A 12913-nucleotide genomic window follows, 5' to 3' on the forward strand; every position below is an offset into this window, starting at 1 on the left:
GCATTTACAATGAGTCACTCAGTGTGTTAAGAAGTGACACTATGGGCCTCATTCCGAGTATGGCGGTAAGGGATACCGGTCACCGTTAACGAGACCGGTGCCGGTAATCCCTTACCGCCACATTCCGAGTTCCCTTTGCGCCCTCGTCCTTAACGCTAGCTTTTAGCAGGCGTTAGGGACGAGGGCGCAAAGGGGCTTTTTAGCCAATAACGGTGACCGTAAAGTACGGTCACCGTTATTTGCAATTTCCCCATTCCCATTGAGTCCTATGGGGGCTCATTTGGGAATGGGGAAGAGCCCTGGGGAATGGGAAATTACCGCCCTGGTCAACTCGGAATAGGGCGGTAATTTCCCATTCCACCAGGGCGGTGCTGGTACGGGTCCGGTGCCGACCAAGGCGCTACTACCGCCATTGGTTAGCGCCGGACTCGGAATGAGGCCCAATGATTTATAAGAAGTAGGAAACTAAAACATATGTTTGGGCTTCTTTTCAGAGCCCAACCTAGCCTGCAAATTCCGAAATCGGGCCGGGAGGTGATCCATGAATGCCTGGGAATAGTGATTTAATCCTACTCTTACTAGGTCTTTCCTAGGATAAATCTCAAGTACTACCAGGATGCAAGTAAAGGCCAATGTAACCTACAGAATGTAATTTTATTACAATTTCACTTTGGTATAATGTGAAATGAGCATAAGAGATCAATAATATGTATGCATTTAAATGTTAAAAACAAAGAACTAGAGATGTTTGTTGAGAAGGGAACCATTTTTTATAATGTGATAAATGTATATATGTTTGTTTTTAGACTGTACTTATTCTGCAACGGGGGATTGGAAAAGAGGCAAACCACCTGAAAAGAAATCTGTCTGTCCTGAAGAAGGCCCTACAACTTATCGTCTGTAGAGACACTAGGGATAGTGTTTCATATGTCTAGACGGCCGAAACATGTCGACACATGACAATAGACTAGCTAAAGTATATAGTCTTGTATCTGTTAACCACCTAAATAGAGTGGCCATGACTAAGATGACGAACCCCATATGAAGTATATTGTGTTGTTTTAAAAGTAAGCGAGAAGTAGTCATTGATGTCTTATATTCACTTTAATACTGGTGCTGCACCTCTCGCTTTGTTCTTCCTTTTTAAATTAATTTTTTATTGGTTTTTGATACTGAATAAATTAATATAAAAGATGTCATTTTGTGACTGTATTTCAATGTTTGAATAAGATGGTTCTTTCTCTCTTGCTCTTTGTTCTTGTTATATGCACAAGATTCACTAATTGGTAAGTGACTTATTTTGCCTAGCATGATTCTGTAGTTTATTCGGCCTAACCTGGCAGCACTGAGAGAGGGGTAGCCAGTTCTCAATTTCGTATATTTGCCTTGAGTGTGTCTCCTGTTTCGAGAGACTGGCCCCCCGATAACAAAAATTGAGGGAGATTACCTTTGTTGATATAAATGAGATTAGTAATGACACAATAACCGAATTTCCTGACTTTTGCTCTACATAACACGCTATTGTGCACTGTAAACTAATACAATCCTTATGCTTATCATTGAACAAACATAAAGCTTTCTAAAATGTTTATATAACATTGAAAACATGGGAGCTGTCCGTATTGAAAACCAAATGAAAATAGACAAGGAAATTACTGATCTAGTTGTGTTATACGAGAATGATATCAAGATGAAGTATTCCAGAGACCGTGACAAGCCCAAAGTGGTTACCTTTAATAGGGAGGTATTGATGAGTAGCTCTTGGCAAGCCAAGGGCTGGGACTGCTTACTGGCACTCTTCAATTAAGGCTTATAGCACAATCCTGAGGAGTCTTGACTCTTGAACTTTGCTTTCCTGGAACACCAGAGGCCATAATAGTTCATGAGGGAAGGTCATTTGATAGCTCATATTTGCAAATACTATATAATATGCTTGTAGTGGGGGTCCCAGAGAGGGAATTTCAGGTGACTGAAAGGTCTCTGAGAAAATTCTTTGGAGGAATTCTCAGCCCAGAATAGCATTGCTATCATTTTATGGTTCAGAATGGGACGGCGGGATAGGGTTCCCATATACCTGGAAATATTTTTGGGCTTCGCACCTGCCAGTGGCAAATTAGTGGTTATTGGGGGACCCGACCCGTCCACATATCTGACTGGAGCGTGTCGGGATTGGGGGTTAGGATCTGCTTCAAATAATACATGGGAAGATAAATGCGGTTGCATTACCCCCCATTTTAGAACAGGTAGTGAGGGTCTGCACGAAAGCTACAAAAGAGATCGGATGGGAGGGAGTACTGACCTTGAGGGCCCCACTATGGCACAATCGTAACATGCCAGAACTGAGGAAATTATCCTTTGCGACTCAATGGAACCAAAAAGACATACGAGCTGTGGGTGATGTGCTCTCTGAGGGCTGGTTGCTGTCATTTCAAGAACTGCAGCAAAGTTCACAATTGTCGGGGTCAGATAATTATCAACATATCCAAATACAACATGCCATGTGGTTGCAGTTCTGAGGGAGCTACGACTGCTCGGAACAGACCCATTTGAAGGCTAATCCACATACAGAACTCCTTACAAGGAAGGCAATTTCGACTTTGTACCAGATACTCTGTAGTTTCACATCATGTCCCTTGGTGAACCTCCAATGAAAGTTGAGAACGGATGTGGGAGCCTTCGAGGTGTAAGAGTTTCAGGAGGCCTTAATGGCCCCGAGAGAGGTAGCTATTCCGGCCCACCTTAGGCTCATCCAATTGAAGATCATATATAGAACATATTATACCAGGGAACTGCTGTTTAGATGTAACCGAATAGCGGACTACTGCTCTGTGGACGTTTTACCATACAATATGGACATGCCGGAAAGTCCAGAATATTAGGATTAAGATCCTATGCAAAGTGTCCACAGTGGTTTCACAGCCGGTCCTGGCTGATTTAAAATTGGTTATACTGGGGAAATGGGGCGAGACGGCATACTCGTGATACAAAATAATATTTACATCTAATGCCCTGATGGTGGCAAAAAGGAATATCGCCATGTTATGGGGATCGTGAGAAGTGCCTAGGATATCTAAGTAAGTGATGTACGTGGATAATTGTATGGCTGTGTAAGAATGGATATATAGGTCCAGGGAGTGCCCTTATAAATTTGGTAAGGTCTGGGACAAATGGGGGAGTGCAGAGTAACCATAATAATATTATTAATTATATGAAAATTCACCTACATGGTTTTGTTATCCATTTTCTGGTGTGTTCACGAGGGAGCATTTCATTTGATGATTCTATCTGTAATAATGTATGCGTTCCAGGGCGTTTTGCCCAGATGGTCAGATTTTTCAAACTGCTGTGTGGTGGTTACTGTTTATTATTCACCTGTCATTATAAAAAAAAAGAAAAAGTGTTTTTTTTAAGTTAAAATTCTATAAAATCCAATTCCCAGAAAAATAGCCAAATAAATGCAGATGATTAAAATGATTACATCTCTTAAAGTATGCAACTATCTACAAGTCATTATCAGGCTTAATATCTAACCAATTAAATAACCAAAAATACACATTTTATGAGTATTGGCGCTTGTCTCTATAAAGTGTTACGTGCAGCTAACACATACTTAATTTCTCAAAAGTGAGACCTCTATTGGGACATCGCCTTCATCTCTGCAGTATCTTAAAAAGGGACTTTGGTTAAGAAGATAACCATTTCCTTTAGATAAACAATTAAGGCTAATGATAATGCCAAGTGCCTTGCTGACACAATTCTTGACCATAAAGTCGCTTAACAAACTGTGTTAGGGGATTGGATAAATTTCTTCAAGTACAGATGTAATTTCTCCACCTGTTTGGGCCATTCTATGATCGGGTGGCTTAAAGTTTCTTTGCTCTTGCTTTTACATGTTCTACATGTACGCTCTTTTCTTGGAATATGTAGTCACGGACCAAGAACTTCCATGGTATGTAGCACTTTACATCAAAACCTTAAAAACCACATTCTTGCTCCAGTTGATGGACATTTCTTTACATAGATCATATGAGATTGAAGGTAGGGCAAAGCCTCCATGTATGTCTCATGCAATATTACATTTAAGCTTTCCATGTTTTGTATATTCTCCTGTTCCTTCAATTATTTTTATTATGTGTACAGGATTTTCCATAAGAGACAGTTTATCCAACTGCAAGTCCTGCTATTCCCTTGTAGGGCTTTGTTTAGGACATAGAAGAGAGTATTTGGCTCACTCTGCAAGAGTTTCCCATACAGGTTTAATGTGTTCCTTATTACAGTGTACCTCCATGAGAGTAATTACAATTCAAGTCTGATCATTAAGATTGGGACCGAATTTGGTCAATTTAACACTGCCCTCCATAGGGATCCCACAGCACATTTAGCCAGTTGAGGTCAGTGTTGTTTACTAACTCCAGGCCATACATAATACTTGCAGTGACCTTAAGTTTAGAAAATTCAATTCGTGGGAGTAAAGAGAAGGCACAATATTTAATTAATATCACTTTCATTTGCATTTTAAACAAATTAACTTTGGCCTTTATATTATCTTTAATAGCCACTACATTCTTTTTATTCCCAATCATTAACTCTTAAGTATTTCAACAAGTAACTTCCTCTATACTAGTATCATTGATTGACTAGACATATTTTTGCCTCTTACATGTTTTCCTAAAGGAAATTATCTTTGATTTGTTAATTTAATTTCCAGTCCATTATTGCTGGCATAAACCCCAACATACTTCAGGCTTTTTTGTAACCCAATTGTGGTCCTATCAAGCAGGATATCACCCACAAAGGATAACCACCACAGTTGGGTGCTGCCTCTTTTTTGGTGGATACAGATCAGATCTAGTTAAGGCCTCCTTCCTGTCTGACATATATAAGTTGAAGAGACGGGGCAAGAATGTACACCTGTCTCAATCCCACATTGGCCTTGATATCCCTTGATAAGGTGCCTGTGGTAGCCATTCGTACCTGCAACTAATTGTCTTTATGGAACATTACCAGCATATTAAATAGACCAGATGGTATGTTCAATGCCAGTAATTTGGTCGAAAGCTTTTCCCTATCACCTTGTCAAAGGCCACAGTTATTGTCCAACGCCGCCGTATATAGTGGGACAGATGCCATAGGTAGAGCTTGTTGTGGCAGAGACATGAATAAAGGCATTTAATATTGTCCCCACTTCTTTCTAAACCCCATTTGAAGCATTGACAGGCAACCTGATTTTATAGCTCATTCCGACAAGTCTTTGAGCACAAAAGATGCCAGAATCTTACCTTGGGTGCCAATTAAGCTGATTGGGTGATATTTGGAGGGCGAAAAATGATCTCCCTTCTAATAGGCTTTACACCAGATATGAGGCTTTTCCCCAGGGTGTATTACCTGGATGAAGAGAGACCAAACTATATTCGCCCATAAAGCCGTGTCCGATTTGAACACTAAATTTGACAGGCCATCCGGACCACAAGCAGACTTATTTTTCAAGCTAATAAATTGCATCTCGAAGATCCTCTACATCAAAATTTGGAGCCCATTTGTGCTTTGTATGTTTGTCATTGAAATAACCAGCGGCTGGGCCTGCATGATAAACTGACTGAAAATATGACACCCATTTGTACTCTGCTATTAAATTGGATTGAATATTTTGTTGGACTTCCACTTCTCCATTTAGGAGACTCCATATTCCTCTAATGTACTGTTGTGCTACGTTTTGATCATGCATTAGTTATTCCTTATATGCAACTTCCTCCAGTATTTATATTGATTCTTTAGTCGTTTTATCTGCTTTACTATAGTTGTTTGTTCAGTAGGGTTCTACCTTATACCCCTTTGGAGGGCTTTTATGCCTTGTCTCATAATCCTCTTTTTGTTTTTAATGCACATGTCACATTGATGCTGACGGGTTACAGTAAAAGGATACGTGGGGATGTAATTAATATCATGACCATGCCTATATGCCTCCTTATGTTTTTTGTAAACCTAGCAGGAGAGGTTCTTACTGAAAGTTCATGATTATTCCACCTCTCCCAAAGTGTTGCTTGAGTTGTAGATAAACGCTGTCCAATGGCATGAGAGATTTTTTATTTATTTTTAAAATGATTTACTAACAGGTTCTTGATGTGACCAGTCTGATTCCTCAATTGACCAAACGCATGTTTAAACTCTAAAATTAGCTTAGCATAAACACTCTTCGGTGTCTTCACAAGCTTTAGGACACAGTATTTATAAATAGAGACTCTGATATAAAAATAAAGTCTATTGTAGAGTGCAAGGAGGCACGGAACCGAGTTGTATGGGATGGACAGTCTCCCCGTATGTTACCATTACATCTTCTAAAATCCCAATTACTCAGGAAGTCAGCCCAATTGGTACCTCTTGATGAATTTTAGGTGCATATTCGATTTAGCTCAAATCAGTGGACTTGTATATTTTAGGAGGAAAGCAAGGTCAAAATCTGGTCAATTGAGTGGAAAAGATGTCCACACAAACTCTAAACCTTGACCTGGCGGAGCAATAAGGCCTCATCCGTTGTGTGTCTGCCTAATGAAAAGCACCCTATAACCCTATTACAATTATTCCTTTTGGTTTTCCAGGATATCTATTTTGACAAACGTTTTCTGTTGATAGCAAGGCCCCAACAAAACATGTAATGTGCGACAAAGAAATGTATGTAAAGTGACAGATAACAAGATACATGATCAGCTACCATTTTTGAACACTTTGCTCGATTAAAAACCCATGACTAAATTTGAATTCAGCAAAGAAATCCCATGCATATAAAAAGAATACCTTCAAGTCTATAAACTGTTAATACATTCATATATTTTAATACTTCACATGCATGTGGCTACAGAAACATGAAGGTTGTATCTGAATTCACAATTTTCTTTGAGTCTGAATGCATAGGTCTCATTAAAGGCACAGTGTCACCTGCTGTAAAATTAGTTTTTATTAGAAATGATTGTATATAGTAGTGGATCATACGCTACTCTACAATTTTAATTAAAGCACACATGGATGCATTCTATCCCATTTATTCATTACTTGGAAAGGGGCAAATGTGGACATCAGAGATGCACACTTTATAACCTACTTTGTCAGTCCTATAGAGAATAGTTTTTCTCTTGGACTGAATGGAAGCGCTTCTGCTTCTGGGGAGTTTTTTACATTACAACTTCCACTCTTTTGGTGGAGGTAAAAACTGGAGAAAATGTAGATATTTAATCTAATAATCAGGCAGACTTCATCAATTTATAACTAGACTTACATGTCGAAAGATGTGGCAGGGTCTTCATGTTGATCTTGATCTTCAATTCTATCTTGATGTGAAAATAACTTCCTTTGAAAATAATTTTCCAAATCTGGGTTAGACATTTCAGTCAAAGTAGTAAATGTTTTCTTCTTAGCATCACCCAGTTCCTAGAAAATAGTTGCATTAGAAAATAATATTTTAAATGAATTTTCGAGCAAGCAAAATACATTAACCAAAATACCAAAACACAGAATTGTTTCTTTTGCATTTGTGCCATAAAGGACACATTATTTACCTCTGATAATAGTTTTACATTGGATGGATAAGGCTGTGGGAAGAAGAACAGAAGATGGATCATATGGGAAAGATGAAAACCTTATCAATACCGTGAGGTAAACTGTCTCCCTCTGTCTGTGCCCTACTGAATACCCTCTCAGATGTTAGGTAACACCCTGGAACATAATAAAGTCATCATTGACAGAGGCATGGACATTATTTGCCTTGAATTAACATGGTTTTCAACAGTGCTGTGTGTCAGATGCTTCGTAGCCCAAAATAGAACCCCAGCCCCAGTGTACAATTTTATAACTCAAACCAGCTGGTTTTAATACCATAATTAACAGAGAGGGAGGTCCTACAGGAGAGTGCTAATTTGTTTTGTTGTTTTGTTTATTGGCTGAATTTTTCAAACTTACAATCATACAAAAAAGCAACACAGTACAAAACAGTGCAAAACAGTAACAACATTAAAATTTTGATAAAAGCTTGAACGGGAGACATATTAGTTAATTGAGTAAACCCAATTTAGTTCATATACTTATTTAGGTAAAAAATCCATATCCATCAAAAATCTAATCACGTCTACAATTAAAGTGAGATGTTGACCACTAAAAATAGTGGAACGCCAGGAGGGTAAGGGGAGAAAACATAACGAGCTGTAATTACTACAGCAGCCTCAGTGACCTAAGCATTGGGATGTTTCATAGAATCACATGCTTTGAATACTTTCTCGTTGTCAGGTTTAGAATCCTCAGTCTAACCAAATGCTGCAGCAGTAATAACAAACTTTACATGTAGCCTACCCACTGAATTTTGGTCCTTTTTCTCTAGACTGATTGGGTGGGGGAAGCTCAGGCTGCACACATGGAAACCATCTTCAGATTCATATATATTGCAATTGTAATATGTGTAACAGCAATTATGCGCAGTCTCACGGGCAAATATGAGCACTGCCTTCCCAAGCCACCAAAAACAGCCACCTTTTCCTCCCTTGGGATTCTCAAGTCACCATCCTTTGCACCTGACGCCCAGCGGCCAAATCATCACTTGCCAGGCCTGCCTATCGAGCTGGACCCAGTCTGCTGCCCCTTACTGTGGAGTTCGGATGGCTACAGATGCAATCTGAACTCTCCAAGTTGGTGGTGCAGTAATTGGAAGGGGCTGCATGCACCCACAGCAGACTAGCTCACTCCCAGGGCCCACAGCGATGAGAAAATAAAACAGGTTGGTTGGCCACAGTCCCTGCTGATCTGATCTTGCTTCCTTATCCATGTGTGGCTTAGGCAGGCTTGTCCTGGTGGTTTGCAAATGTTCTTGCCAGTTTGCAAGGATCACCCTTGCATGTAGCCATTCTCTACCTCAAACATGCCTTCACAAGCTTGAAGCACCTCAAGGTGCACAGGCCTTTCAATCTTTAGCACCCATCCTTCACATGCCTGAGTGTCTGGGGTGGACAGGATGTGAGGGAGGTGCCCAAAACTCCCTGTGCTTAGTCTCCTAGGAGACCTGAATGCACTCTGGCGTGATTGGCCAGCTGCCTGTCCAGCAAGGACAGCCACCCTGCTGTGTGAGTGACAGCCACGCTTGAATGAATGGGGGAAAACGGTTTGAAAGCAGGTCTCTGGTACTTGGAAAGCAGAGTCGACCACTGGAACGAAAGAACCGAAGATGAGCTGAAGGAAGACGACTGCTGCAATTCCTGGTCCACCGGTGAAGCCCTGCTGCAGGTCCGAATTGCCTGAAACTCCATCGACAGAGAAGCCCTTCAAGGTTAACTTATTCCCTTTAATTTGGTGGGAACAACCAACTCGTAAGCCACCTGAACACCGTCCCCAACCTGGTTGAATTTTCTTCAGAGTGCTGTTGAAAACCGGATAGCCAGGGGGAAGGAAACCAGTTCATGAACTTTAAGGCACTCACACCTTAAACCGACGTTTTGCCAAGCTTGTGGCCCCTTCCCTTGGCAGTGCAGGAACCTCTCGACGTCCTCCTTCTTGCTCCCATGACTGAAGCTCAGGAACAGCGAGATCTGCAGGAATTGGCAGGAACAACTGCCTCAGCTAGAGCTTTTCTTCACTTACAAGGTACTGTGCAAGTGCGGTGCAGGACTCTGTTCGGCCGCGGTGAAAGTTTGTGAAACTTTCCCGACTTTGAAGGCTTGTCCTTCCCTAAAACATCATCTAACTTTTCGTGTGACCAAATTCTTCCAAGATCCATGGCAAAGACTTAACCGTTTACTACCAGAACTGTGCTCTCCTATACAAGACTCTGAACCATTGACTTTGGCCCAGGCCTATTGAATTATTTTGCTGGTTGTAAACCCTTTGCCCTGCCTTTGAAAGTATTTGTTCTGTTGATTCTTATAACCTTGTATTTTTACCCCTTTTTAAAGTAACTGAAGTGCCATTTTGCTCCCACTTCAGGGGAGCTAAACTTGTTCAGAAACTGATTGGTTGTGTATTATAATATATTAGATTGTGATATTATGCTGCTCTTACTAGTGGAATGTTTTCCAAATGACTGTGTACATAAATGTATATTCTTTTACCAGGAAACCTTGAGTAAATGTTTGTTTGAATCACTGGGCCTCATTACGGGTTTGGCGGCATGGCTGCCTCCAAAACCGGGTCCGGGTTCCCTGAATGGGGAATTACCGGGCCATTCCGAATTTGGAGGGCCCGGTAATTCCTCCCTCAGGGAACCCGGGCACGGACCTTCCCCATTCCCATTTGAGCCCCCATAGGGCTCAATGGGGATGGGAAAGGGAGCTAACACCGGGCCGTTGTTAGCTCCGTGGTCCCCTCGCGGGACCCGGTAAGGACGCCTGATTACCAGGTTTTACCTGGTTTTACCAGGCGTCCTTACCGGGTCCCACGAGGGGACCTCATAATCAGACGGAATGGGAATAACGGGTCCGCATCCATTAGCGGTGAAATTGTACTTACACTTGTAGTCTTAATTGTGTGTAGTGTTCCCAAAGGGTACTGCATATGATTCTGCCTAACACTGGTGTATAGTGGTGAGGATACAGTATAGTTGTTACATTTAGAGTGCTGCTCTTACCTTTATTCAAATAACCTTCAAAAGGCTAAGCACCACTAGAGAATCAATTGTTTTATCATGTCTGATATGGATAGCTACAGATAGGAGACGCTAGTCACTTTAACAGTTGATCAATTGAGGGAAATGTGTAAAGCTAGGAATCTCACTGTAAAAGGCAAAAAGGTTGAATTGATAGAAAAGTTGTTGGAATACCAAAGTCTGAGGAGTGGGTCTGAAACACCTACCCTTAAGGAAAATGTGGAAAATGTTGATGAGGATGATAATGTTTCAGAGGGTAACTCAAATGTTATTGATGAGTTAGATGAGGCAGAAGAGTCTCAAAATGTAGACCCTGTTTTACCTCTACCCGCTCATAGGCCTCAATCATTGACCACAGGTACCCCATCAGGTCCAACACTAAGTCCTGAATGTGTCTCTCTGGAAAGGATGAGACTAGAATTGGAGTTTAAAAGAATCCAAACCCAAACTGAAAGCAAACATCAAGAACTTAAGCTCAGAGAAATGGAGTTGAATCATTCACTTGAAATGAAAAGTTGTCTCTTGAAACTGGTTCTCTCCCAGAGTCTTCTAGGTCTTCCAGTCCTAAGAGGCCTTGCATGCCCAAAGAAGCAGTAAGTATGTATGAGGTTAACCTTGATATTTTGGATTGGTTGGCTGCTTTTGAATATAACCAGGGGATTCAAGACATTACAGGGAATCAGCTGATTCCTTGGCTTTTTTCTAGGCTACCCCCTGTTGCAACTGATGTGGTAATGGAGTTAGGGTATATCGACAGAAAGGAGTATAAAAGTGTGAAACTAGCTTTAACAGCTAGGTTTGGCAAGACCCCTTCCCAGTATCTTAAGGGGTTTAGAACCCTCAAAAAGCATGATGGTACCCCTTGGGCTACCTGGGTGACTGAATGTTTGAAAAACCTAGATGGGTGGGTTAAGGGTTACAGAGTTAATACTTATGAAGGTATGAGAAATCTGTTTATGTTGAAATCTATTTATGATGCCTGCTCTCCTGAGCTGAGACAGCACTTGGCTGACTCTAAGGAAATTGATCCAAAGAAGTTAGCAAGGGCTGCTGACTTGTGGGTTGCCAACAGGGCTACTCACAAGGATTCTGGGGTAACTCAGAAAAGGATGAGGGAAAGCAGCACAAGAAAGACAACAAGGACTTTTCTAATACCTCCACTCCAAAAGTGGGTCACAAACATAACAAGGGTAAGCCTCCTGGGAAACCAAATCAGGTTAGTGTACCTCCTGGTGCTAAACCAGAAGGAGGCCAGAACAAACCCCCAATCATAAAGACATTTGGGAAATGTTATGCTTGCGGGTCAACTGACCATGTGAAAGGGGATCCCAGATGTAAGGGTAAATCTTCAGGGATCCACACTGTCTCCTTAGCCTTCTCCCCAGAGGATGAAGTAACAATGGCAAGTGGAAACTTTCACTTACTGGCTGAGGAACCCATGAAAGTCTCAGCTAGTGTTTCTTTAGTATCCATGGGTGTGTGGGAACAAGAGAACGTAGATGTCTATAATTCCATTCCAGACAATACTAAAGAGTATAACAAAGATAGTGTTCTTGTGAATGGTCAGGAGACCCTTGCCATCAGACACAGGGGCCAGCATTACTGTAGTTCATTAATCTTTTTTCAAGGTAGAGGATGTTGCTAAGGCATCCAAATACCTAACTAAGCTAACTGGAGACCCAGTCCAAATGCTTCCACAGTTACCAGCTCTCATCCTGTGCAACGACATGACTGTCAAGACACCTGTAAGTGTGCAGAGTGAAGTACCTGGGAGAGTCCTGTAGGGGAATGACTTAAACACTCTTGGAGTTGTATCAAGCACCCCCATGCCTCCCAGCAAAAGGAAACAGGAGCAGACTAGGTGTCATGGTGCATGCACACAAAACCCTGAAACCCGCGAGCCCAGTCCAGATTCTAGCTCCCTTTGGGACTTCCCAGGCCCCAGCTAGGCTCACCTGGGCTGGCGCCAGGCTCATGGCAAGTGTTAAATACATGGTCCATTTATTTGGCTCTGAGATGCTGAGCCATTCAGTACAGGGTGTGGCTTGGGACTACTTTACCAGAGAGACAGGACACGATGAAGGGGACTATTTTCCTGGAACTACTTGCAAGGCTATTTAAACCGCACCTTGCAAACTGAACACGCTTTCACGTTAATCTGCACTCCTGCAGCGTAACGCTCACCGTGTCAGTTCTTGCTTCCTTTCTGCCACGCCCGTCCAGAGTCTTCTATCCATCGGCACCTGTGAAAATAGAAGAACAAGAGTTATTCACGCATTGAAGGCCTTACCTGCAGAA

The 12913-nt window shown here is 41.6% G+C and overlaps 1 protein-coding gene across 1 annotated transcript in view; it reads right to left on the reverse strand.

Moving 5' to 3' along the window:
* Window positions 1-12913, reverse strand: part of LOC138526211 (fibrous sheath-interacting protein 2-like) — a 1971501-nt gene that overhangs the window by 490241 nt on the left and 1468347 nt on the right. Inside the window, exon 7 of the mRNA XM_069636679.1 lies at window positions 7271-7422. Within this exon, the coding sequence (XP_069492780.1) occupies window positions 7271-7422 (152 nt within the window). The remainder of the gene's footprint in view (window positions 1-7270; window positions 7423-12913) is intronic.

Source organism: Ambystoma mexicanum, chromosome 7p (genome assembly GCF_040938575.1).
Source record: "Ambystoma mexicanum isolate Mex_15411 chromosome 7p, UKY_AmexF1_1, whole genome shotgun sequence".
Lineage (NCBI taxonomy): Eukaryota > Metazoa > Chordata > Amphibia > Caudata > Ambystomatidae > Ambystoma > Ambystoma mexicanum.